This window comes from Salvelinus alpinus, chromosome 33 (assembly GCF_045679555.1).
Source record: "Salvelinus alpinus chromosome 33, SLU_Salpinus.1, whole genome shotgun sequence".
Classification (NCBI taxonomy): domain Eukaryota; kingdom Metazoa; phylum Chordata; class Actinopteri; order Salmoniformes; family Salmonidae; genus Salvelinus; species Salvelinus alpinus.
The window spans coordinates 22,373,927-22,401,270 of NC_092118.1; the positions used below are offsets into that span (position 1 = coordinate 22,373,927).

The following is a 27,344-nucleotide window of genomic DNA, read 5'->3' on the forward strand; positions in this document are numbered from 1 at the left end:
TTTGGTACCCTTCCCCAGATCTGTGCGTCAACACAATCCTGTCAAGGAGCTCTACGGACAATTCCTTCGAACTCATGGCTTGGTTTTTGCTCTGACGTGCACTGTCAACTTTGACACCTTATATAGACAGTTGTATGCCTTTACAAATCATGTCCAATCAATTGAATTTACCACAGGTGGACTCCAATCAGGTTGTAGAAACATCTCAAGAATGATCAATGGAAACAGGATGCACCTGAGCTCAATTCTGAGTCTCATAGCAAAGGGTCTGAATACTTATGTAAATAAGGTATTTCTGTTTTTTATAAATATTTATAAAAAACTGTTTTTGCTTTGTCATTATGGAGTATTGTGTGTAGATTGATGAGGGAAAAAAACAATTTAATCAATTTTAGAATAAGACTGTAACGTAACAAAATGTGGAAAAAGTCAAGGGGTTTGAATAATTTCCGAATGCACTGTATAAATACTGTAGTGAAAGAGAACTGTAATATATACTATAGTAATTACTGTAGTGCTTTTGCGGATTGAAGTGTACTGTAGTATTTACTGTAGTGTTTTAACGGAATGTACTGTACTGTAGTATTTACTGTAGTGTTTTTGCGGACTGTAGTGTACTGTAGTATGTACTGTAGTGTTTTTGCGGACATTACAGTAGTATTTACTATAGTGTGTTTGTTTTATTATCTTTGACATAGAAGTGGAGGCTTTCTCCTTCAGGAAACCTACTGGAGAAATTCTGAACGGATAGTTCAGCGCTTCTGCTCTTTTCTAAAACTTGTAGGAAATACAGTATATGGTCTATACTTTTCATGTATGTTTCTCAATTATGGGTGGCACAAATTGTGATATAGGGAGGGGAATGGGCAGGGTATATGCAAATTAAATACTGTAGTATTTACTATAGTATTCTATAGTATACTACAACATTCTATAGTAAGTACTACGCATGATAGAAGGATACTACGGTGTGTAGTATAGTATTCTACAGTATACTACAGTTTATTGTAGAATTCTATAGGAAACTGTTGTATTTTTTCATGTGGGTGCCTATGTGACAGCTCCATAGTCAATATTTGAAGACAATAGGACATTACCTTGAAATTATACTGTTTGCACATGTGTATCCTATCAACAAATGCTATTTTCAGTACAATTAGAGTGATGGCTTCTGTGGGGGTTACGTCCCTGTCAGCAATCAGTTTGTTTTACCTTCCAATAGTCTGTGACTTTAAACAGAACTCACATTTTCTTGGCAATTGAAATGAACGGCACATCTGAAGTTATGTACATACCATAGAATCTGGGCATCTTATGGTAACAGTGTTTGTTGAAGTTGACCAGTATATTTTCTTCAGTCCTTTTCTGCAACCCCGGTGCATGTGTTATTTTCTTACCCCTGCAGATTAACTGTGGGGATTACGGGAAGCCAAAGCATGTCTCTGCATGGGGTTGGCCTTTATGATGAATACTTGTCTGGAAAGAGGAGAAATGAGGCATAGAATAGTGCCAGGGGATTCACTCTTGGCTTTAGATGTTTGTCTATGAAATCCTTTCCTGACATCAGTTACACTAACAGTTATGACAAAAGGTTGGTACATGTGTGTTCATGTTTGTGTTCATTGTGTGGGTTAGTATGTTGTCTGTATGTTTATCATCCATGCTTTTGGTTTCCACACTGAAGACCATTACGAGTTTTACCTGTGCCAAAACCTTCTCCTGTCCGGACCTCCACCAACTCCAAACCTTTCCGCTCATGTGGGAGTCTGGTGGACAGTCCTCCTACTGTGCTCTGTTGATGACTCTCATAGGCCCCCCCGTCCTGGCCCACGCTTGGCTCCTGTCTCAGCTGTATGCCCTTGTCCTGGCTCCTGCTCTGGGAGGAAGGTGTGGAGTGCTCCTAGGCCTGGTTAGGGTCAATGAGGGTGTTCCACACCATTAGATTTACTGTCAAATGAACTAAAGGCTAGAGCTTGTTTGAGTTGGGTTGAACTCTTGCTGTAGTAGGCTATTAAAACTTTAAACAGAATGACTGTCCTGACGTATACAACTAGAAATGTACAGAAAATATTGAAACCCCAGGAAAACGTACCAGAGGCTGACAGACAGGTCGACGCCCCTCTGACAAAGAGCTGATTTACAGATAGAAATGTCGCATCACAAATAAGCTCTCCAACTCCCTCCTTTGATGTGACATATTCAAATGTTGCAAATCTAGAAAAATGACAATACAGAATATTTTAAATATGAATGAAATATAATATTAACAGCTTCTTTTCCTCCTGTCCTGCAGGCAAAAGAGGGGGGAACCATGAACAGTCCGGTGGAAACAGAGGACAACCAATACAGTCCAATACATCTCATTGGGCTCAGAATATGTTGCCCCCTCAGTCCCAAACAGCACCACGATGGGCCTGGTCTGGAGAGCCCACAGCAGTACACCAAATGGCTCCCCAGCCGCCACGAGGCCAGCCTGCTGCCCATGAGAGAGGACCTGGCTCTCTGGCTCAACATGTTTCTGGGTAGGGTGACCTTCACATGGTTTTTATGTTGTTACGAAACACCTGCAACAAACCTGTAACCATCTTCGAGTTTGGGGCTTTTAAAACACTTTTAACAAGGAATGTGACTAAGATAATGTGATGCATTGGTTTAGCTCAATTCTTGTGCAACATAGGCCTATTTTTGTCATTTCTGAACATCAATTAGAATGTCACCCAATGACATACAGGTTATGCGAGGACATGAAATTGGATCATACTTTTTATATTGGATAATGGGGACATAGCTATTGGTTGGTGTTCTGAACTGGAAAGGCACACATTAACCCAAATCCTTGAAATACTCCTGCATGTCTGGTCACTGAAAGGAACCCTGTTAAGATATTATTGGAAGGAAGTCAGGAAGGGCCTGAACATGTCACAGCCTGTTGGGGAGATGACTAGATAATATCCATCACTCACACATAGGGATCGACTTGCAACAATGCAAAGCCACACATAGGTATTTTCTAGGTCTACAACCAGGAAGTTTGCATGAGAATGACGTCGTTAATAATAAGGTCCCATTATCAAAGCAAATGCTTCAGTTTAATATGGCATAATAAAAATGCATTACTCCAGAGCAACGCCCTTATCATTATTCACAAATAATGCCGGAGCAGTATAGTACATCTGTGTCATCGCAGTGAGTAGTACCCTCAGGACAAAAACACCTGTGTAATGACATATAATGCTCTACATGATCAGTATGTAGCCACTATATAGTCACTTATCATGTACATTTTTTATTTTTATAAAACATTATTATCAGATGTAAAGCACACAATGATGTAAGACAACTATTTGATGTCAAATGGGCTCCCCTTTCTGTGATCTGTTTAGCACTGTGTTGGTGACTGACATTTCTCACCACAGACTCTGGGGTCACGGCTGACAGCCTGATGGACAGGCTGGATAATGGGGTTCTGCTGTGCCAGCTGGCCGAGGAGCTACAGGAGAGGATGATCCAAGCCAGCAATGGCAAGGTAACATACAAACATACATGACCATAGACAGCATACATTACATGATCACATTTAAGAATATTGATCTTTCATCAACTTACTTATGCCATACAGATGTCTGTATTTCAGTGGCTCAGTCTAAAGATACGATCTGCAATTGAGCTGTCTCTGGTGTACATTTGGTGTATTTTTTATTATGTTGAAACCTAGCCATCACTTGAAAGTAGACAATAAAGGACAGAATGTTTCACTGAGAGTCTCTGGTTTTGAAGTCACCATCTGTGGTTCTCCTCACCCCTTCTCAGAGTGCTGCTGCTGCTGATACTGATACTGACTGAGAACTGCATAATGCCACGCTTCATTGTCATTCTTGAATTGCGTTTACTAGTAACTGTTTCCTAAGTTTATAAACAAAATTACTCAATATTGTTTATAATCTTACACAGAATCTGCCCAAGTGCTGGTTGTTGGAGTTACTTTCTATGGTTCTAGACATACATTTCTAGACATAAATAAATAAATAAAGGCCCAAGTTTTTTGTTTTTAAAATATTGTTCAACAGCTGATGAAACTAACACTGTAAAAGTGTGAAAACATTTGATCAGTGTTATTTCCTGATATTTGCTGGTTGAAAATACAATCTACACAGGACCTTGTAATCAGCAGGTTTTGCATGGGTGGAGTTTCGGCTTGCCTGGTGACATCACCAGGTGGTTAATTAGGTAAAGGCCCAGTGCAGTCAAAAATTAGATTTTCTTGTGTTTTATATACATTTCCACACTATGAGGTTGGAATAATACAATTGAGACATGGATTGTGTATTCAGAGACTGAATGGGCAAAACAAAAAATATAAGTGCCTTTGAACAGGGTATGGTAGTAGGTGCCAGGCTCTGTCAAGAACTGCAATGCTACTGGGTTTTTCATGCTCAACAGTTTCCTGTGTGTATCAAGAATGGTTCACCACCCAAAGGACATCCAACCAACTTGACAACTGTGGGGAACATTGGAGTCAACATGAGCCAGCATCCCTATGGAACGATTTCGAAGGTGTTCTTAATGTTTGGTATACTCAGTGTATTGAGCTGAATCGGAGTATTGACACTGACTTGGTGATTGTCCCTGTGTATTTTCCCCAGCCCTTCGTCCGCAGGGTGATTCATTGGCGAGCTGATGCTACTTCTGGCTCTTTCTTTGCCCGGGACAACGCTGCCAACTTCCTCTACTGGTGTCGGAAGATTGGTGTGGATGAGACTTACCTGTTTGAGTCTGAAGGTTTGGGTGAGTGCCTACTTGCTTGTCCATCTCCGTCTGGCACTGACAGGACACAAATCTGTACTTAAACAGCCAATATCCATCAAGTTGTCTAAGAGAGAATCTGTAAATCTCTGTCAGAGTCAACAAGATTAACTCATGAACACTGCAATGGTGTGGCTAATTGGCAACAGACCCTACAGTTAGTTCATTAACACACTTCTGCCGATTCTAATCTGAGCTCAGGATGTGCAACGTCCAGAGATTTACCAGAGATAATCTTATTGAGAAACAATACACGTCATACACGTCACAAGAACATATGCTTTTAAAACGTTCCCGACCCCTATCCCATCTCTACTCTCATCCATATATATACTCTCATACCCTCTTATCAGACCATGGGAGGCCTCTGGCAGTAGTCTCTGGAATGGTTTCTTTCTTGTGCCTGTTCTGGATTAGTAGCCTGTCCCCTGTGGAAAGACTGTGCTGTGTCCCATTGTCCTCTTCTCTGTCCTGTAGAAGCATGGCCCCACTGGGAAAACACTCCAGTGTCACCTGTCTTTGTCCTCCACTGACTCCCTAGCTTTGATCTGTGACTGTCACTATGAGAACGCCAGCCATGCTTCCTCACTAGCTGTAGAGGATTTAGCGAGTGGGTGAGATGGTTTAAAGGGAATGAAAGAGACAGATGTTCAGGTGGAGCTGGAAAGCAGGTCAGCTCACAGTGCTAGCTGACTCTGTACCTTGAATAGAGGGATGATATATCTTCTTCTCTGACTTGGATTGTCTTGTCTTAGGATCATGTATCACTCATTCACCTCTGTTTCTGTTTGATGCCTTCAGTACTGAGGAACATGGGAGACTAGTTATTGCATGTTGACCACATTTAGTGATATTAACTGTGTGTGCGGTATACCTATTCCACCTGGGCATGTTCCTTTATGGGCATGCGTGACACTGAGAGTGTTAATGTGTAGGTTTAACTACCATACACATCAGTTTGCCCCCTAGTCTGACTAAACTGGCTTATTGGTGAATTGCACTCAGAATGATAGGACATGTACATATGACTGCCGTAGTTTTCAATATTTATGTTTGACACAGGAATTTTAAAGTCATTCATACTGTATAATTTCATACGTACGTAATTGCTTAAATTGTTGTACTTCAACGTACAACTACATGTAAGTGTATACTGTGTATTTGTGGCATTATGTCTGCTCTACTCTATTCCTGCTTTCTCTCCTCCCGCTTCCCTGCTGCATCCCTGGTGTAGGGATGGATTTACAGAATAGAGCAATGACAAGGAACTTCATACCTATGGACACTGTCGGGAGGTGTGTCCAATGTGTCTCACATTTGAACTATAATACCATAACTTTTCCCATTTTTTTTGTGTTTTGGTGGTGCTTCCTTTTCATGTTAGGCTACTGGGAGAAGTTAATTTCACTACACAGTATATCCATGATTCCTTTCCTTTCCCTCCAAAACAAAACCACACCTTCTGTCCCTGTGAAATGAAATTACATGTTTAGAACAAGATATGTTTTGATAAGTATTTTAATCACTTTGGAGAGCCTAACTTTGAAGACTACGGATGATTACAGGCATTGAGCGTGCTGTGTTCAGCCTGCATGCCCACGTTTTCTTTACACACGTGTCTGGTGCCTACAGGGATTTGAGTTCAGCTTCAAAGATAGCTGGGCGCTGGAGAAAGGCATAAGCCCTCCTGAGTCCTCACTGACATTCACCCGTATTCAAAATGCTGCTCTTGTTTTCATTTTCCTCACAGATCATGTCCTGTTTTATCTTTGCAAGCAGCTGAAAGATACTCGTTGTTAATCGGTAGCATGTGTGATGTTTGTGGTTCTTGAAATGTAAACACATATAAAATTTTGTCTGTGTGCCTCCTGATATTCAAATAGCTTGGTGCAGGATGAAGGTTGTTTTGTGTGTCCTGACATCCTGACAGTCTGTATGGTTTGTCAAGGGCGTTCATGTAAACGCACATTTAGCTGCTGTTCATGTCCTCAGGCTTTACAAATGAATATGACAGTATTTGTTTAGCCATGACATGTGTTGTGTGTGCTTTATGGGCAGTGCTCCACAAACAACCTCGGGAGGTGTGTCTCTGTCTTATGGAGCTGGGAAGGATTGCAGCCAGGTGAGTTGTCATGACTCTGTGTACATCATTCACTCAGAGACTTGCACAACCGCGCTATTCCCAGTTCATGGAATCTTTCTTTACCAACCGTCTAACAGTCGTGGTGTCTCACTTCACTCACTCTCAGGTATGGTGTGGAGCCCCCAGGGTTGGTGAAGCTGGAGCGAGAGATAGAGAGGGAGGAGGGAGGGTCTCTCACCCCATCATCACCTCTGGCCTTCCCCTTCCCCTCACCCACAACTCTTCCCTTGATCTTACCGCTGCTCCGTGCTCCTACACCCCCTGCTTCTGTAACCCCACCTCCCAGTCCAAGCCCACCCCCTTCCCAAGCCCCAGTAGACCCTACTCCTCCAACTTCCATCTCATCCTCGTCAACCACCACTAGCACAACTTCCACTCAAACCTCATCTGTTACCATTGTCACAACCTCCACTGAGACCCCTCCCACAACACCAACCACAGATACTATCTCAACCCTGAGCCTTACAGAGACCCCTATCTCCCCCTCTCCACCTCCTCCTTCACATCCTCCGCTACTGCCGTCACCACCATCACCCTCTCCCTCACCTAAGCCCAAGGCGCGTCGTCCAAGCAAATCATCTGCTAAGAAAACGCTAAGCACATGCAACTTGTTGGATGACATAGTAAGTACCTACTCTCAAATAGGCCTAAAGTAACCATGAATTACCCATCAATGTAATGAGAAATACAGTAGCTAATCAGTGTCATCTTGCCCCACTGACTGTATCGTAGGAAAGATCTTAAGTATTGACCTAGTCTAGCACACCAGACTTCCTCTCCAATTGTTTAGCAAACATTCTTAGCGGTGATAATGCTGGTAGGTATAGCCTACGGGTAGGACGAGGTTATGTCTTTGTTTGCTTTATCTGAGAGATGTTTTGTGTTTCAGGTGAGAAACATTATCGAGGACCCGCCATGCAGCTGCCCCACTAAGTTCCCTGTGGAGAAGCATCCTAAAGGACGCTACCGTATCGGGGAGAAGGTCCTCTACGTACGAGTATGTCAAAACCCCTTCCTTCACCCTAATTGTTGGGGTTAATAAACCTCAGGCATTTGCGTGAAACCATGGAAGTAGATTATATTTATATTGTTCTATACAGCAGTGAGTGACATTATTTATAGGACACATACTGTATGGACATAAACATTAATTTAAACCAACAACCACACGAGGAAATGTAAGGATTTTAATTTGTTGGTATTGACTTAATACCAACATATTACATTCTTTGCATTTCCTTATGTGTTTGTTTTTTAATCATGTGACATTTTAGAATGTTGATTGACATATATTGAGCAATGAGGGTATGTTTGCTGCACTAAGCTGCAATAAGTGGGAATCTATAGAGAAGGACTTGTTCCAGGCAAAGCCCCATGGGATACAGGGTTGCTTGGCAACGGTAGACTGAGTTCACACCCTCTAATGGGAAAAAAGTATTATTAAAACATGCCCAGTTTTGTATTTCTTGATTTGTCTTAATATGTATTGAATGTGTCTTACTAATAAGTTATTCTATATTATTTTGTTAAACAAGAAGTGAAATCTTAGCTATAATGTAAAATTAACATTTATACTTGATTATATTCAAAATACACATTTTACTCAGTTGCTCCATATCTAATATATTCTGAAATGGACTATTCAATTCCATAGCTAATTTACCAATAATTGGATGGGGTCGCACTCTATGGACTCAATGAACCAGAAATGCATCAATTGCTTCCTCAGTGGAAGCTTTCCCTATATGGCCTTGACTGACACTGTAGCATCGTCTGTCTGCTGTCCACACTGAGCTGACAGACCAAATCGTATGTTGTTTCTCATCTTTTGGGGACAATTGGTCACCAACAGAAGACTGTTTTAATGCTCAGTTAATCTCATTGAAATCCATTGGCTTAGAATGTGTTACTCAATAACAGTATGTGATTTAGCTGTCTTTGTCAATAAACTGACACGCTGAGTTACAACTGCACTCCTATTTTTCTTCCCTGAGCAACAGACACCTTATTTTTACTGCCCATTTAGATATAATGGCTGCCTTAGACTCACTGAACACCTGTTTCTCAGTAATAGTCAAATGTCTAACATGGGAAAACATGCCCTTACGCCACATCAAAGAAAATGGAGGTCATAAAAATGGATAGCCAAGGGATGTTGTTGGTTTATGGGCAAGTTCAGTGAGGCTGTATGTTTAGGACGAACATTTACAAAATGGAGAAATATGCGTGCCCTGACGGTTTCATGCTCAGGGTATTGTATTTTTCCTTTCTTTCATCCTTCAGTGTTTCTCAGCAACCAAGGTCATATGACTGGGGTTTGGTTGCATGTCTGTTGAAGCTCTGTATTTTTCCTGATGCCCTCCCCTAAACACACTTTTGCTTATTTTAGTCTTCTGTGGTTTCCTGAGCATAACTGCTAATTACAGATTTAATTACAGCAGCATGGACTTGTGCCAGGCTACGTTACCTTTTTCACTTTAGATTGTCTGTGTGCCCAACATCTCCATCCTAACTGTTATTACTGTACAGCAGAGGTATTCAACCGTGGGTCTGCAGCCCATGTACCGCAGGGGGTCCAAAAAAAGATAAATAAAAAATACTATAAAAAAGTGATTGTATTTAATTGTATTAATTCAATGTTTTTAAGAATATTACTAGTGGCCTCCCGGGTGGTGCAGTGGTCTAAGGCACTGCATCGCAGGGCTAGCTGTGCCACCAGAGATTCTGGGTTCGAGCCCAGGCTCTGTCGCAGCCGGCCGCGACCGGGAGGCCCATGGGGCGATGCACAATTGGCCCAGAGTCGTCCGGGTTAGGAAGGGTTTGGCTGGTAGGGATATCCTTGTCTCATCGCGCACTAGCAACTTCTGTGGCAGGCCGGGCGCAGTGCACGCTGACCAGGTTGCCTGGTGTACGGTGTTTCCTCCGACACATTGGTGCGGCTGGCTTCCGGGTTGGATGTGCATTGTGTCAAGAAGCAGTGTGGCTTGATTGGGTTGTGTTTCGGCGGACGCATGGCTCTCGACCTTCGCCTCTCCTGAGTCTGTACGGGAGTTGCAGTGATGAGACAAGACTGTTGGATACCACGAAATTGGGGAGAAAAAGGGGTAAAAATATATATATATTAAAAAAAAAAATATCGCTAGCAACAACAGAATGAATGCATTGTGAATAACAAAAAAAGAAGAGAATATATATACTGTATATTATTGTCATCCACACCAGAAAAGAGCATATCTTATTTTCTTTCTAATGTCGCCTAATGTATGATGGGGGTCCCTGGGTCGCCGGTTGCCTAGGAGGAGGTTCCTGGGCAAGAAAAGGTTGAAGACCCCTGCTGTACAGCACTACCTGTAGGATACACAGTCCTTTCTCTCAATCACTAAAAACAGACTTCTCTTCTCTGTATGAATAGAGCACTACAGTCCACTCCCCTGTAAAGATGTTACCTGTGAATGTGTGGAGTGATGCCCTGATAACCCCTGTATGTCTGTCTGGATGTATGAATCCTGTGATGTTTGCTTGGCTTTTTAAAGAGCAGAATCTATTGATTACTAAGACCAAGTCATTAGTGGTGTGATTTAATCAGACAGCTCATTGAAGCCTGGCCTGGTATGACACCCCCTCTCTCCACTGGAGATTTTTCAATCATGCTAGCCCTGGAGGGCTCCATGCAGCATTCTCAGCTGTTGAAAGGAAGGCTTTTCTTCTCCAAGCCCAATTAAGCACCAGGCTTTATAGCAGGGATGGTAACTGTGTCTGGCACTGAAAAGAAGGGAGACATTAAAACCTCTCACAATATCATCTCACTTCCATTACTTCCTATTTCCATCAGAACACATAGGAGCTTTGTTTGGTTTGCTTTATATTTTAGCAGTGGTCTGACTGCTATAAAAAGAAGACATATCTCCATTTAAGCAATCATTAAAGTTCTATGGGGTTACCTAAAAGGAAAAAGTAGTTTCATTTAAGAATAAGTAGGAGACTGTGGTTAGGTTATACTAAAGTCCCTGCACTTTTTGCATGTGACAAGATCCTCCCGTAGAGTGAGATACATGTGAATTTCTCCAATACAATTACTCCATCTCTCATGTAATGACCAGTGCAATCACAATAATCTTTCCTCAGAAGGGAATGGTTAAAGCATGGCCCCTAGTGGATGATGGGTGAAGGCCTCTTCCTCTATTAGCATTCTCATGAATCTTTCAACAACAAACGGGAGGAGAGAGAATCAATAGAGCTGCCAGGGAAGGAGGACACAGGGGAATCCAGCAGTCAGCTTATGGGCTGGAGTAAAGGCACACGTGTGGGGGGGCAGGGGCTGTTAGAATGAATCTGATTATATAGAAGAAGATGTCTGCCGCAGGGGGTTGTGTGCACAATTGCTGAGAAAGTCTACTTGCATAATTCTACTATGTGAATATTGAGTTTTGAGAGCCATAACAGTCATAACGTATTTTGACTAGTGTTCTGAGTTGACTAGTGTTCTGTTACATATGTAATTAATTAAATACAGTCACCCAAATATATTTTCCTCATAGAGCTCTTGAAATATAGTGCTTTTGAGAGACTACTGAAAAGACAAATCCTTATAGCCTACAGTATTTTATCCCACATTTGTATGGACAGCTCTTACCTAAGGTTGATGAATGGAAAAAACATAAATAGGTGTTTCCCTCCACTGCTCCCTCCCTCCCTCCCTCTTACCCTTGTGTTCGTGTGTTATGTCAAACTTGACCCCGCTGTCAGCAATAACATTTTAATCTGCCGGTGGACAGCTGAGGCAAATCACGTCTCAGGGGCGCCTTGGGTTGGTAAATGGGATTACCAGGCATTGTCTGTGTGCACGTGGGTGCTTGTGTATGTGCGTGTGTGTATTCACTTACACCCCTCCACCGTCCATCTCGCCATTAGTATGCATAGTGGAGGACAGGAGGCGTATAGCAGGGGTGTAAATCTGCTTGTATTATCACATTCTTAATGGTTCCATAATGAAGGGGTTATGGGCGATAAGGAAGGAGGGGGTGGGCTGGTGTTGACAGGACGGAGGGCCAGGCAAGGCCTCTTGGGAATCTAGATGTCTGTGTGGAGCTACAGCTTTGTAAAGAGACAGCGGTCTCTATTTCGCTGCTTTAATTTTCTTACAATCTGACTGTATTATTTGAGAGCTGTTGCCATGGTAGCGTCAGATTTGCACCAGACCAGCGGGTGATGTGTAGAGGAAGGTGTCTATGCAGTAGTTGTCAGAGGGCTTGATTTAAAGAGTGCTGATGTCTGTGTTTGCCTGCTATCACGGGTGTTCTAAGTGTAACTATGTACATGGTGACTTCACACCAACGTACCATTTATGAATGCTGTGTGCGTGTCTGCGTGCCCGTGCGTGCATATCTGTGGATTAGTCCACTGCATGTGCTCAGCTGGCGTCATGAGGCAGTGTTTCATTTGGCTTAATGAGATTTTGACAAAGCTGTCTCTTTCTATGGCTCAGAGATCATTTGACTTTCATGAGAGCTGTTACACAGGCAGAAGGAACAGGTCAATATTTGATTGGAAGGGGGTTCATACAAGAGCAGTTTCAGTCTGGGGAGTGGATCATAACATTTTCCAAGGTTACTATGCCTTGGCCTACTTGAAATCATAGGTGAAGGGGGATTCAAAACCAAGCTAGGTACTGAGCAACAAACAAGTACTTTTGTTGTGATATGGTTGAATTGGTTAAGTTGCTCAAATGGAATAGCAGTCATGGGTTTTATTGTACCTGCTGTTTCTGACTTTCCCCTCCATCTTGTTCTTCCTGCAGATGCTGAATGAGCGTCATGTGATGGTGCGCATCGGGGGAGGCTGGGAGACCTTGGGATGTTACATGCTGAAGCATGACCCCTGCCGGAGTCCACCGGTCACCCCGGTCAGGACCTGTCGGGCCAAAGGAAAGTCCCCCAACATGAAGGACTTCTCACCACTGTCACCAGACAGCTACATGGTGGTGGGGGCACACTACCGTGCCAAGAAATAAAACATGAATCTGTTCAACCATAACAGATAACTGACACCACAACCTAGCAATGAAGCTTCCTGGTTATTCTGAGCATATCAAGGTTTTTTTCTGGAGATTTATTTGAATGAAAGCTATTGCCTAGTGACCAGAGGTGTGTAATAAATATATATATATATATATATCTGGTAGGTTGGGTTTAGTGGCTCACATGTATGTAGAAAGGTATATTTTATCATCTAAAGGAATTCAACAAAATACCTGGTATGGTGTTATTTTTAAGATTAGTTTGAAAAAGTGATGTTATCTGTAAAAATCGATCCTGTAGTCTTTAAAACAGTTGATCCAGAAAGGCTAGTATAGCTGAGGGTTAATGGTGTTTATAAATGTATTTTAATATGTTGGATGAGGGCTCATCTCAAGACTGTCCAGTCATTTCTCTATAAGAATTGTTTTATTGTACTAAAATATATTTTTGATAGTACCCTGAGAGAAGACGATATAGGGATCATTTATTAAATGTTTATTTTTCAGTATTTTATGTATATTTTGGAATGTACTCTGATTGAATATCATGTAATGACATCACATTTTTACCTTTTTTCATGCCCATGTAAACTATGAATTTATCTGTAGTCAGTTGTTCAATGGTTAGCTGCTACCCTGCAGCCTTGACTCTTCCTCAGTTACTGGAATTAACACGACAGAGGACATAGCCAGAAAATACCCAACTCTCCTCTAGGTGGCACTGTGTCATAAGCAATAGATGGGACAAGCAACACCTAGCCCAGGGTTTCTTAGCCTTTATGGCTGCATTTAGACATGCGACATAATTATGATATGTGTTTGACCAATCAGATCAGCCCTAAAAATGATCTAATGTGAAAAGATCTGTGATTGGTCAAAATACCTATTGGTGGGAAAAAAGATCAGAAATGGCCTGCCTGTCTAAACACAGCCTAATATTATTAAAAGGAATTAATCCACTGAGGTCCACTTAAAGTAAGTCTAGCATTTGGACTAAATCAGTGTCAGCTCACTAACTGACAGATGTCAGCAACATCCATGGGATTGTTTTTAAAACCTCATAAATGCTGTATTAGTTTGGAGAATGAATATGTGCTACACACTGATGAAAGACAAACTGAGATGGATGATGGTGTTTTTTTATTGTGAAATCGTGGCAATCGTGTAATTCCTCTGATAAATGAGCCACATGTCCAACCAAAACTTTACTGCTGTGGTTTCAAGAACCATAATAGCCTATTTGATTATACTCTCCATGAGTGGGAAATAGTGTACATGTAAGCCCAGATGGGCAGTTCACAGGAAGAGCTTTACCTAAGCTCAGTGTTTTTCTGTTGTGACATAGGATGACATAGACATCTAAAATACATGAAATATACAGACACAGTTGACTTCAGAATAGTACATTAATTACATTTTATTTCAGTAAAATAAATTAGATTAAAAAATGGACAAGTTTGAATACATTAAAAGAAATGAACCATAATGATCTCATGCGAGACTATAATGTTTTTTAATCGTCTTTCTCCATCCTCGTGGATTGAACCAGTATAAATGACTTGTAGAAAATCATAGCAGTGCTACTTAAAGAGGTGCCACTTGAAATTGTGGCATTTGTACAGTGTCCCACATTGCTCACGCTGAACACTTTCCAGTTCCTCATGAAACACTAGAAGTCCCAATAAGAGAAGTACTTTGCTGTCACTTTGCATTCAAGTTGTATATTGTGCTTACCCCTTCTCTCATTCTTTTTTATGTGGCCATTTTACTACTTTTTCAGAAATCTTGCTATGCTACCCAGATATTTCTCTATCAACCGGTTTAGCAACAAAACCTTTATCATTATTCAAACAACGCAATTGCAACAAATGTATTGTTTATTGTAGCAATTATCCATGCATTCAATCCCATTGGCCAATTTAGAGATCTAAGGGACAAAACCTGTACATGTGTGTTGATATAAGCTGGAGGAGAAGACTGTGGATGAGCTCAGAATGGCAGCAGAACACCACCAATATCCACAACTCTTTTACAAGTCTGAGGTGGTGCTACATGTAGTAACAATGTTGGGATGTTTCACTTTGTAGTCACTTTGAGGCAATGTTTTTATCTACAGTCAAATACTAATTCACTGGAAAGGTTATAGCTCATCACCTCACCTCATAACACTGCTGAAAAAGTGTCACAATGAGTGCTTTTTTAAATATAGGTAACAAAACAGTGTTACTTGAGTACTCTGTACTCACAAAACACATCAATTCCATCTTACCTGTAATTCCATCTTAATTCATGTGCAGTGCTAGCCTCCGAAGCCTGCCTGAACCCAGACCTGCCACAAACAAACTCCCAACATGGCCTGAGTTTCATCCCAGACCCTTTATGTAATACACAAGTGTGCTTGTATCATTATTATACCTCTCAAGTCTTGCGAGAACTGTGCACTTACAGAGTACATTAATCAAATGTTACCCAAATGAGGGCCTTTTGACCTCTCCTTGTCTCTATGAATTGCAAAGGGGACTCTGCAAAGGGCCAGTAAGACTGCCTGTTGCCTGGGGCAAAAGTGGCACTGAAATTAAGAAATGGTGAGCTCCCTCAATTCATTCAGGAAAGTGGTCGACTCAATAGGGATCCTTCATACTGAAGTGATGCAGATGATGCTTTAACAGGACATCATGTTGTCTGCTTACAAGATGCCACATGATTGGTCTTGTCTCCAAGAGACCTAAGCTGATTCCTAGTCTCCCCCTACTGAGGAGGAATACAAAGAACAGCTATGGGCAAGAGCAGACACCCCTGCCTCAAACGTGAGGACAGAAGGATTGGTAGACTGGAAAAAACAACATACCAGCGGTGTTACTGATGTAAACATGATATTAAGTATGACTTTTTACAGCCCTACTGCTCTCTCAATGTAAATCTCAACATTACCCATTTTCACTTACAGAAGAATATTAACAGAAATGTTAATGTTGAATAAGACATGTATTCAATGATAAACTTTAACAGAAGCTTTGGGAATCTATGCTGTGCAAATACCTGCATTTTGCAGCAATTCACACAAACCAAATCACTTAATGCATTGATACTTGCTACATACAATGTGTTGTGCTATGTGAAGGTTTTTGTGCCAGAATACATTAAATGCAAGTCCAACACTGGTGTCTGCCGTTCAATTCCTGCCAAATCCAAGACGGCAGGTATTGTCACTTATAACTGTAAATTACTGTCTGTCATTGTTTCTAAGTTTGAATGTGTTACCAGAAGGTTACATTTTTTTTACATTGAACCCCGTCCTTCAACATACAATATTTACTGTTTCTTAAAGGTCCAATGCAGATGTTCTTATTTCAATATCAAATCATTTCTGGGTAATAATTAAGTACCTTACTGTGATTGTTTTCAATTAAAATAGCTTCTTAGCAAAGAGCAATTTCTCAAGCAAGACTTTTGCTAGGACGTTCTGGGAATGGTCTGAGTGGGGAGGGGAAAACTGATTACACTATAATGGCATTATCAGCATTTCACAGTATTTTCCAACCGCATAATGTGGAAATATATATAAAACACAGACAAATCACATTTTTGACTGCACTGGACCTTTAACTGCCTCTGCTACTCTCAAACAGTACTTAATGCGCCTTGCGATCACTCTTATTCTTCTAATCATGAAGCATACAATTTATTCCGGCAAACAACATCACTGAAGACCCAAATTGCCATTGTTACCTCGAAACAAACAGAAAAAAAATCTTATTCAAGAGTTACTTTATACAAACAATGACCTGAATCTACGTAGAGATGCATTTGTACATACTGAATCATAGAAGCGCTGAAAGATTTGCTCTTCAAAAGCACAGTTCTGTATTTTATCTTGCTGTTCCACCCCTGCCATTTCCAGTTTGTGCTCTTGGTTCTCTGCTGCAAGAAGCAGGTTTTAGGCTTAAACTGTAAAGTCCTTCCTAGGGATAATGCTTCCTAGGGATAATGCTTGACATCAGTCAGCTGATTCAAAACAACGGACAGTTTATGCCAGCATAATTTTTGTTGCGAACAATAACAAACACAGTACAGACCACCCGACTAAAAGAGGAATGATGACAGGATGCTCTGCCACGTTTTCTTGTTTGTTGGTTTGTTCCATTTAGAGATGCTTGTTGTTTCTTTCTAAGCTTTTGGACTGTGTTCTGTGTTGTGTGTGTTAAAAGAGAGCACCATTTTAAGACAATTCCTCTTGAAAACAAAAACAGACAAACAGTCGCCTTTAGGCTGCCATAGAGTTAGTAGTCAAACGTTTAACAACAAAAAGGTCTTGCCATGTCCCAAAGTATTCTGGGGGCCATTGCTCTGTGTCTTAGATGTACAGTAAATAGTACAGTTTGGTGTGGTTTGTCTTTGCTCTGTTCTCCCATGTACAATTTCTCTGGTACACTCATGATTCAGATGGATGACAGAGGTGGTATGGACAGGGAAGGGGGACGAGGTGAGATGGTGGTTGGACAAAAACGTTGGACGAAGTTGGATGGGTGTTGCTTATTTGTGCGCTTTGTGGGCCAGTCACACAGTCCCATCACACGGTTCCGTTCTCCTGCCTGGGCTTGTGGACGGTTGTACGGGAGGGGGTGCTTAGGGATGGGGCCAGGGTGCACAGGAAACCAGCCAGCAGAGTGAGGCCTAAGCCCCCCCAGGCACAGAACATGGACCAGCCGTAGCCATGGCTAATATCCTCTGGGAGGCCATACATGTAGCGTGGGTAACGCGACAGCTCAAAGTTGATGCCCGCCACACATGTACACAGGGAGATGATACAGCACGTTCCTGAGGGAGGACAAGGAGACAAACGGAAATGTATGGGATTCACAGCAACTTCAATGAACTATATACAGTATTATGTCATTCCTATGTTGGTAGGCCTAGTGGGTCAGCCAGACAATAAATGGTAACATCTTCACACTCCATTTACAGAGATGTCATGATTTATTGTACATCTTATTATATAAACCTATATGTGTTCACACATATACAGTGGGGCAAAAAAGTATTTAGTCAGCCACCAATTGTGCAAGTTCTCCCACTTAAAAAGATGAGAGAGGCCTGTAATTTTCATCATAGGTACACTTCAACTATGACAGACAACATGAGAAAAAAAATTCCAGAAAATCACATTGTAGGATTTTTAATGAATTTATTTGCAAATTATGGTGGAAAATAAGTATTAATATCAAATAACAAAAGTTTATCTCAATACTTTGTTATATACCCTTTGTTGGCAATGACAGAGGTCAAATGTTTTCTGTAAGTCTTCACAAGGTTTTCACACACTGTTGCTGGTATTTTGGCCCATTCCTCCATGCAGATCTCCTCTAGAGCAGTGATGTTTTGGGGCTGTTGCTGGGCAACACGGACTTTCAACTCCCTCCAAAGATTTTCTATGGGGTTGAGATCTGTAGACTGGCTAGGCCACTCCAGGACCTTGAAATGCTTCATACGAAGCCACTCCTTCGTTGCCCGGGCGGTGTGTTTGGGATCATTGTCATGCTGAAAGACCCAGCCACGTTTCATCTTCAATGCCCTTGCTGATGGAAGGAGGTTTTCACTCAAAATCTCACGATACATGGCCCCATTCATTCTGTCCTTTACACGGATCAGTCGTCCTGGTCCCTTTGCAGAAAAACAGCCCCAAAGCATGATGTTTCCACCCCCATGCTTCACAGTAGGTATGGTGTTCTTTGGATGCAACTCAGCATTCTTTGTCCTCCAAACACGACGAGTTGAGTTTTTACCAAAAAGTTATATTTTGGTTTCATCTGACCATATGACATTCTCCCAATCTTCTTCTGGATCATCCAAATGCTCTCTAGCAAACTTCAGACGGGCCTGGACATGTACTGGCTTAAGCAGGGGGACACGTCTGGCACTGCAGGATTTGAGTCCCTGGCGGCGTAGTGTGCTACTGATGGTAGGCTTTGTTACTTTGGTCCCAGCTCTCTGCAGGTCATTCACTAGGTCCCCCCGTGTGGTTCTGGGATTTTTGCTCACCGTTCTTGTGATCATTTTGACCCCATGGGGTGAGATCTTGCGTGGAGCCCCAGATCGAGGGAGATTATCAGTGGTCTTGTATGTCTTCCATTTCCTAATAATTGCTCCCACAGTTGATTTCTTCAAACCAAGCTGCTTACCTATTGCAGATTCAGTCTTCCCAGCCTGGTGCAGGTCTACAATTTTGTTTCCGGTGTCCTTTGACAGCTCTTTGGTCTTGGCCATAGTGGAGTTTGGAGTGTGACTGTTTGAGGTTGTGGACAGGTGTCTTTTATACTGATAACAAGTTCAAACAGGTGCCATTAATACAGGTAATGAGTGGAGGACAGAGGAGCCTCTTAAAGAAGAAGTTACAGGTCTGTGAGAGCCAGAAATCTTGTAGGTGACCAAATACTTATTTTCCACCATAATTTGCAAATAAATTCATAAAAAATCCTACAATGTGATTTTCTGAATTTTTTTCCCTCATTTTGTCTGTCATGGTTGAAGTGTACCTATGATGAAAAGTACAGGCCTCTCTCATCTTTTTAAGTGGGAGAACTTGCACAATTGGTGGCTGACTAAATACTTATTTGCCCCACTGTAGCTCTCTCTCACACACAAGCCCATATACCCACAACTACCGTAGTCTACACAATGCATCAAACAAAGACACACATGCACACACACACACACACACACACACACACACACACACACACACACACACACACACACACACACACACACACACACACACACACACACACACACACACACACACACACACACACACACACACACACACACACCAAACAGAGAGAGGAGCCAGCTCTTACCTCCCATGAGAAAGAGTAGTCCAGCTACATACTGCATGAGGTCATGCTGCTGACAGCAGCCCAGCACTCCGATAATCCAGCCAAACAGGATGATGGACACGGCCATGCCCACAAAGCCAGCCGTCATCCTGCGTAGATCTGCACCAACAGACACACACCTCCGTCATTTTAGTGGACAAAGAACAGTGGAGGTCAGAGCAGGAGGCCCAGTGGGATCTACAGCATGCACAGCACAGACATGCAATGTCTGCACAATCATATTCTCGGCATATGATACATCGAAATATTCCTGACACAAATAGAGCCATACACCCTTACAAATCCCTGTCACTTCCTTCATAGAACCATGTAATCTTCCTTATCTTTTTGAAGGATATCAAAACTAGAGAGGGCGACAGGGAGGGGTGAACAGCGATAACAAGAAGATGAAATTGCTCTCAATGGCCGCCACTTAAAATGTATTTGATCCTGAGATAACAGTTAGAGAGAAAGAGAACTAGAGAGATAGACAGAGAGAGAGAAAATGATTGAACACAGGGAGAGTCCAGACATACTGTACAGCCAGTAAGACATCCATTAGATAGACAGACAGTCAGACAGACAGGCTCAGACTTACGGAGTGCATGCCACTCATCCTGACGGATGGTCTTGGTGATGTTGATGGGTAAATTCCGCGGAAGGATGGAGGAAGAGTAGTGATACTTGACTGGGATGCACCGCTGAATCAATCCTGAAGAAAAGAGTTTATGATTATGATAGAAACACAGTCTTGATAAGATCTTGATAAAACAGACTGCTTTGCAGACAATAAACTCAACCACACTGAATATGGTGACTCAGTTAAGCATGTAGACACTACAGTAGTTCTAAAAGAGAAAGATTGTTATGAGTCCTTTGTGTCCCTGTGAATGATGTCATCATGCAATATCCTCAGTGTGCCTCTCAAAGTGAGAGACAGCTAGCTGTGATTCAGGGCAGAAACAGCATCCGGCATCATTCATGTAGATCAGCCTCTAATTATCTCTCAGTGCGAGGTGGGTATCCAGACTAATTATTACAACAGGAAGAGACGAGAGTTGCATTACTGTTTCATCATATCACTGCGATGAGATAGACCACCTATGCTCAAATTATTGCAAATATCTTCACATATTCCTGGATGTTGTGTACTGTAATTATTGTGGTTGATTTACCAACAGTTACTTGTTTGATCAGGGAGAAGGGAGATTTATGCTGGAATATGTTCATGATGTGGTTTTGTAAGTGTGGAAGAAGACCCCTGCCATAAAGCCTAGTCAGTCACCATGAACGGAAAAGGCTATATGGTTCTGGCATAAACAAGAGGAAGAATCAAAAAGGAAAACATGAGCTAGTGTGAATGTTCAAAAAAGGGTTTGACAAGGATTAGCATTGAGTTCACTCAGTTCAGAGTACAGAAATACATAATTCATTGTTCTCATGTTCGGTGGGGAAGCACAATACATCCAGATGAGCGGTGAGACATTTATGTCCCATGACTACTTCTGCAAAATCTAACATTGTATGAGCCTCAAGATCAAGAGCTATGGATGGAGACCAATTTACTGAGCACTTGCTCAGTAGCAGATCTGACTACCTACTCGCTAATATTATTTGATACATTTTAGGTCAAAGGCAGCAAAAACAAGTAATCAAATGTGAGAACCCAATGTTGAGGCAGGGAAATCCCCAACACATTGGTATTGACCTACCAAATGTGATAGAGTTGTCAAAAGTCACAGTGTGAAGCTCCACTCTTAGAACACCTGGACTTCAGCTGCAAACATTCAGCTATATGAAGCTAAGGAAGTCAAAAGTACTGTACGCAGGCTAAAACATGGAGCCAACAGTTCACACCCTCATATGGAACTATAGCAGCCTGAGAGAAGAAATAGACATTTCTGGATTGGGTTCCATGTCCCAGTTACTGAGGAGAATCTATAGTATTGGCCAAATTAATCACTTTCAATGTGCTCTGGTCTCATAGTGTGGTGGTAGCCAGATCTGTTTATGCTTAAGCCAACTCATCTGTCGTTTGTTTTCATGCCATAGATGTAGCATTGAATCACAAACATATCTGGCTAGTGGCTACCACCTGGTCCCACCAAGTTACTTATATCACTATTACTGTGATGGTGGTATACAGACCTACTATCTTCACTATAGAGACACTTTGAGGTGTGAGTTGTGAGGTGTCTGCAGATGCAGACCAACTCATCATTCTGATAAACAAGGGAGCAACTAGAGAGAATATCATGTTGTCCAGTGGGCCTATGTGTCTCAATGCAATTCAACCTGAGGGTGTAGTGGATTTTGTTGTCAATTTATGATATGCTACAGATTACCTTATTCTATCAAAGAAATCAGCTCACTTTCCCACAATTCTGACAACAGTTACTGTTTACCTCAGCATGAGGGTCGTTCCACCAATTCGGTGCCTTTTGAGAAGTGTAACTTTAGGATGATATTGTCACGTTCCTGACCTGTTTTCTTTTGTCTTGTGTTTATTTAGTTGGTCAGGGCGTGAGTTGGGTGGGTTTGTCTATGTGTGATTTTCTGAGGTTGGGGTGTTTGTGTTCGGCTGGGTATGATTCTCAATCAGAGGCAGCTGTCAATCGTTGTCCCTGATTGAGAATCATACTTAGGCAGCCTGGGTTTCACGTGTGTTTTGTGGGTGTTTGTATCTCGTGTCAGTGTTCGTGCCACACGGGACTGTTTTCGGTTTTGTCACGTTTGTTGTTTTTTGTATTTGTAAGTGTTCAGTTTCGTTTTGATTAAATCAATATGAGCACTAACCACTCTGCGTGTTGGTCCGATCCATGCTCCTCCTCAGACGAGGAGGAGAAAAATCGTTACAGATATATTTTTTTGCTTTCACCTAATTGTAGCATTCTGTCATTAAGACCACATGTTCAACATAATAAAAATAAAAATCTCAAGTTAAATAAAAGAAATGACTGTAGTAAGTGCCTAATAAGTGCCAGGGTTGACCATAACAGGGTTGAAGTCAGCCATACATCCACGTATGACATGGGGAATGGAAGATTGTTGTGCGAAACAGAGAATGGCAATTAAATGCAAGCTACACCCAAAAAAATAACATTGTTAAAACATTTCTAGGGTTGACGTGATATGCTCGACCCGCTCAGTTTTCCACCACAAAACAGGCAAAAAAAGGAGAACCAGCTCACCTGCTTTTACACTATGATTTTACTATAGATGGGATGGTTGTTTAACAAAATGCATGCACAGCTATGGGGCAAAGCAGACAGGGTTGGCTTAGATTGTTGACAACACGTAAACTATATTTCCTTTCCAAAGTTTATTGAAAACAAATACATTTGCACAATGAGCACTTACTTGTTGTTTCTCAAATAGATCGTTACAGTTGTTGGTTAGCTAGCCTGTTTGGGAAAGGTGTGCCGCTAGCGGGACACCTCGACACATCCAGTGAAATTGCAGAGCGCAAAATTCAAATTACAGTATTATAAATATTTAACTTTCAGAAAATCACAAGTGTAATACATCAAAATAAAGCTTAACTTCTTGTTAATCCAGCCGCTGTGTCAGATTTCAAAAAGGCTTTACGGCGAAAGCAAACCATACGATTATCTGAGAACAGCGCCCAGCACACAAAACCATACAAACATTTTCCAGCCAAGTAGAGGAGTCACAAAAGTCAGAAATAGCGATAAAATTAATCACTTACCTTTGATGATCTTCATATGGTTGCACTCACAAGACTCCATGTTACACAATAAATGTTTGTTTTGTTCGATAAAGTCCCTCTTTATGTCCAAAAACCTCAGTTTTGTTGGCATGTTTTGTTCAGTAATCCATTGGCTCAAAGGCGGTCACAACAGGCAGACGAAAAATTCCAATAGTACCAGTAAAGTTCGTAGAAACATGTCAAACGATGTTTATAATCATCCCTCATAATATTTCAACCGGACAATAGCATTGTCAATATGCACCAAACAGCTCTGGGACTTTCCACTGTCCACTCATTCAAAGTGGTCATTCTCCCTCATTTGTCAGAATAACAGCCTGAAACAATGTCTAAAGACTGTTCACATCTAGTGGAAGCCATAAGGAACGCAATCTGGGTCATATCCCTTTATATGGTGGATAGGCTTTCAATGGAAAAACACCAATTTCAAAATAATGGCACTTCCTGGATGGATTTTCCTCAGGTTTTCGCCTGCCATATCAGTTCTGTTATACTCACAGACATTATTTTAACAGTTTTGGAAACTTTAGACTGTTGTCTATCCAAATCTACCAATTAAATGCATATCGTAGCTTCTGGGCCAACAGGCAGTTTACTTTGGGCACTTCATTCATCCAAACTACTCAATACTGCCCCCGGTCCCAGAAAGGCTAGCTAGAAAATTTGAGCCATATTGGCATAGACATGACATCAGTCAAAACACCTCAAAACAAGATCTGGTATCAAGAACAAGATACAACTAGCTGAAACGAGCCACCTATGATTCCCCACATGGCAGCTTGTCATTGTCCTTAGCTGGCCATCCAGAATAACAACACAGACTTCTGCCCCATTGAATCGCGAGCATCGTTTTCGTGACGTTGTCAGCTAACCCATCTATTAGGGACTGCGGTTGAAAATTAGCCGGCTGGCTAAAACTGGCACTTTTACTGCAATGTTGATTAATGTGCACTGTCCCTGTAAAAATAAAATAAACTCAACTCAACTATTAGATGTTCAATGTTTTGAAAAATGGATAGTTTCACCATATAAAAACGAGAGCTCAGTTCACGTAACAGGGTTGACCTTAAAATGAGGGACGGACGTAAAATAATCACTAATCACATAAAATAAATAATAATGTTCAGAAATTATTTTTTCAAAGCAACAAAAATAATTAGGGCTTTACGATGATGCTGAAAACTTGGATACATTTTGGGGTCAAGTGGGTTAAAATCTTCCTAGAAGTCACCGAGGGTGCATAGATGGACATGTCAAAATGCTGAATATTGGCACCACAGTCTTTATTCTTGATAAAAATGTAAAGATGTGTTCAATATAACAGGCTTTTAAAATTCAACATTAGTGCACAATTTCTACTTAAAATATCAAAGGGATGCAAAAGGAACTTTATTTTCGTGGAACAACCCATGAACATGTATGTTTTCACTGTCCTCTAGGCCTACTCTGGACAGTTTGAATCTGATTGAATACATTAGGAAAACATCCTGGTAAACAAACATGCTATAATTTGTGGGGAATTCTCAAAAATATTCAGTGTCCTGAATTTCCTTGAACGAAGGTACTGTGTTTATGCTAACATTGATGCTGTTGTTCGCTCATCATTCGTCAGAATCTCAGAGTAGTCAGGCATGAACGCCTCATGGCATTGCACAGAAAGCCCTGCTGTTGTGTGTCGGACGAGGCCGTTCTGCGAGAGTTCCATGCACTGTGATTTCCTCTCTTGCAGCTCAAAATTCCCACGAAGCAGGATGTTTATCAATAATTCAGTCATTGATCTTCTCTCGGTCTCCCCCGTGACAATCAACGCATCACCCATAACACATGATCTAGTATTTTAATGTAACAGATGCCAAATGCACTCAGCAAAATCGAACAGTCCAAATAGCACCTGAGACAAAACCGTTTCGCATTTATAAGGGAAGACCCCCTTCCTCCGCGTTAATATGCTACTGCTAGGCGAACGGACTGGGCGCAAAGCCTGAAAATAAATTCAGCACCATGGACAGCGCTGTACACACAAAGCGTACAAATACGCAAGTGTCACGTCTTCGGTGTCACGTACACGACTGGCATTTCCATCTAGATGATTTACTGATTATTTATTTGCTACTGTAGTTTACAATGATGAACAAACGCCCCTCTTGTAAAATATTATTATGGTAACGGCCCTACAGTGGCAGTTATGAGCATCAGTTAATCCCATGCCCAGTGTATCAATATGATCGTGTTGAGCTTGGATCTGAGCATCAAGCTTACACTCAGTGAGCAGCATCAGTACCACACCAGGGCCTGATGTAGGCTATTAGCTGTAGCAACCTTACCTTTATATATGAGATCCTCTGTCTCCAGGTCAAATCCATCTCGATGGCACTTTCTCCAGAGCCCAGAGATGGTTGAATTGAACTGGCGACTGCAGTGGGACTCCATAGCTGACGCTGCGGCCAGAAAGTGCCGTTTTTCCCTAATAAGAGGCTGTGCTCCGGCACTTGGACTGTTACCTTTCCTTTCAATGCCCTTTGGGGGCATCTGGAGGGGGAGATTGCTATTTGAGATATAGATGTACCCCGGGTCGTTTCTCTTGTTGGCGTAGTTTTTACACCTTTCTCGGTGTCTTCGCGCATCTGTCTCATACCAAAAGTCGGTGCAGATTGCCATGGCTAGCAACCCCAACGCACAGAACGCTAAGAACAGCCCACTGCTGGTTAAAATTTTCATGGCGGCCATCTTCCCCACTCGATGGAGAGCCCAGACAGTCGCGAGAAGAATCCTCGGCTGCCGTGATGGTACCCCGTGTCAAAAATCCCGAAGGCGCTCACACCCTCATGGAGCTCTGGACAGCAAACATGATGGACGCCCCGGGTCTCTTGGGCTAGATGCTGTCTATTGTTGTCGTGCGTCCCGGCAGATGTGATGATTTTTCCACCATCTGTTTTGGTACTGGAAAGAGGAGAGGGGATGGATGGCGACCAATGCTGCGAGGAGTGGGTAGTGATGCAATGCACTCTCTCTCCTCTCGGGTTTCAGTAGGATGGGAAGAAACTAAGCACTGGCAATATATCTCCAGCAGGTTGTTCACTAATAATAATAATAATAATACTACCAGGGGTAAACATGTATGATTGATTAAATAGGAATACATTGTGTTAATATACGAATTATATCATATGTATTATTAGTAGTATTATTGTTATTATTTGGGACATTGTGATCTGCTACAACTGTAAGGACCTGACACAGTTGTTTAACTATCATATTAAGTATATATATTGGGCCATGTTTTATGTATCATGAAGAAACATACACATGCACATGGACCACATGCTGGATCAAAACCTATTTGCAACCCAACATATTTCATTACAAGCCTTTTCTGTGCACAGTTGACAAACACACTGAGACAGGTGCGGGCTGAAATTCAATTGGACCCAGCACAGCAATGATTGGTGTCTTTGTTTACAAACTACCACAATCCAGGTTTGATTGAATTGAGCCCACAGCCTATCAATATAGTGAAGTTTCAATGTATAAAACAACATGGAGACACACTGACCAAGGGTTTCCAAAGGCCTACATCAGGGCTCTCCAGCCCTGTTCCTGGAGAGCTACTGCCCTGTAGGTTTCCACTCCAACCCTAATCTAGCACACCTGATTTAATAATTAGCTGCTTGATAAACTGAACCAGGTTAGTTACAACTGGGATTGGAGTAAAAACCAACAGCAGGATAGCTCTCCAGGAACAAGGTTGGAGACCCCTGGGCTACATGATAACAACAT

The 27,344-nt window shown here is 41.8% G+C and overlaps 2 protein-coding genes across 3 annotated transcripts; one reads left to right on the forward strand and one right to left on the reverse strand.

The window, feature by feature from the left end:
• Positions 1–2,299: 2,299 nt before the first annotated feature.
• On the forward strand, positions 2,300–13,471 carry LOC139563262 (growth arrest-specific protein 2-like). Of its 2 annotated transcripts, XM_071381763.1 has the most exons (7): positions 2,300–2,522; positions 3,417–3,526; positions 4,644–4,785; positions 6,862–6,925; positions 7,053–7,569; positions 7,836–7,943; positions 12,744–13,471. In XM_071381763.1, the coding sequence occupies exons 1-7, from the start codon at positions 2,312–2,314 to the stop codon at positions 12,954–12,956; spliced, it is 1,365 nt and encodes a 454-aa protein (XP_071237864.1). In that variant the 5' UTR covers positions 2,300–2,311; the 3' UTR covers positions 12,957–13,471. The 2 variants fall into 2 exon arrangements, with proteins under 2 accessions (XP_071237864.1, XP_071237865.1); XM_071381764.1 differs by lacking the exons at positions 2,300–2,522; positions 3,417–3,526 and adding an exon at positions 4,267–4,554.
• Positions 13,472–14,361: 890 nt separating this feature from the next.
• On the reverse strand, positions 14,362–26,516 carry tmem276b (transmembrane protein 276b). The gene is made up of 4 exons (XM_071381767.1): positions 25,892–26,516; positions 20,436–20,549; positions 19,820–19,957; positions 14,362–17,780 (listed from the first exon to the last, which is right to left on the reverse strand). Exons 1-4 carry the CDS (start codon positions 26,292–26,294, stop codon positions 17,533–17,535), a joined length of 903 nt encoding a protein of 300 aa, XP_071237868.1. The 5' UTR covers positions 26,295–26,516; the 3' UTR covers positions 14,362–17,532.
• Between the last annotated feature and the right edge of the window lie 828 nt (positions 26,517–27,344).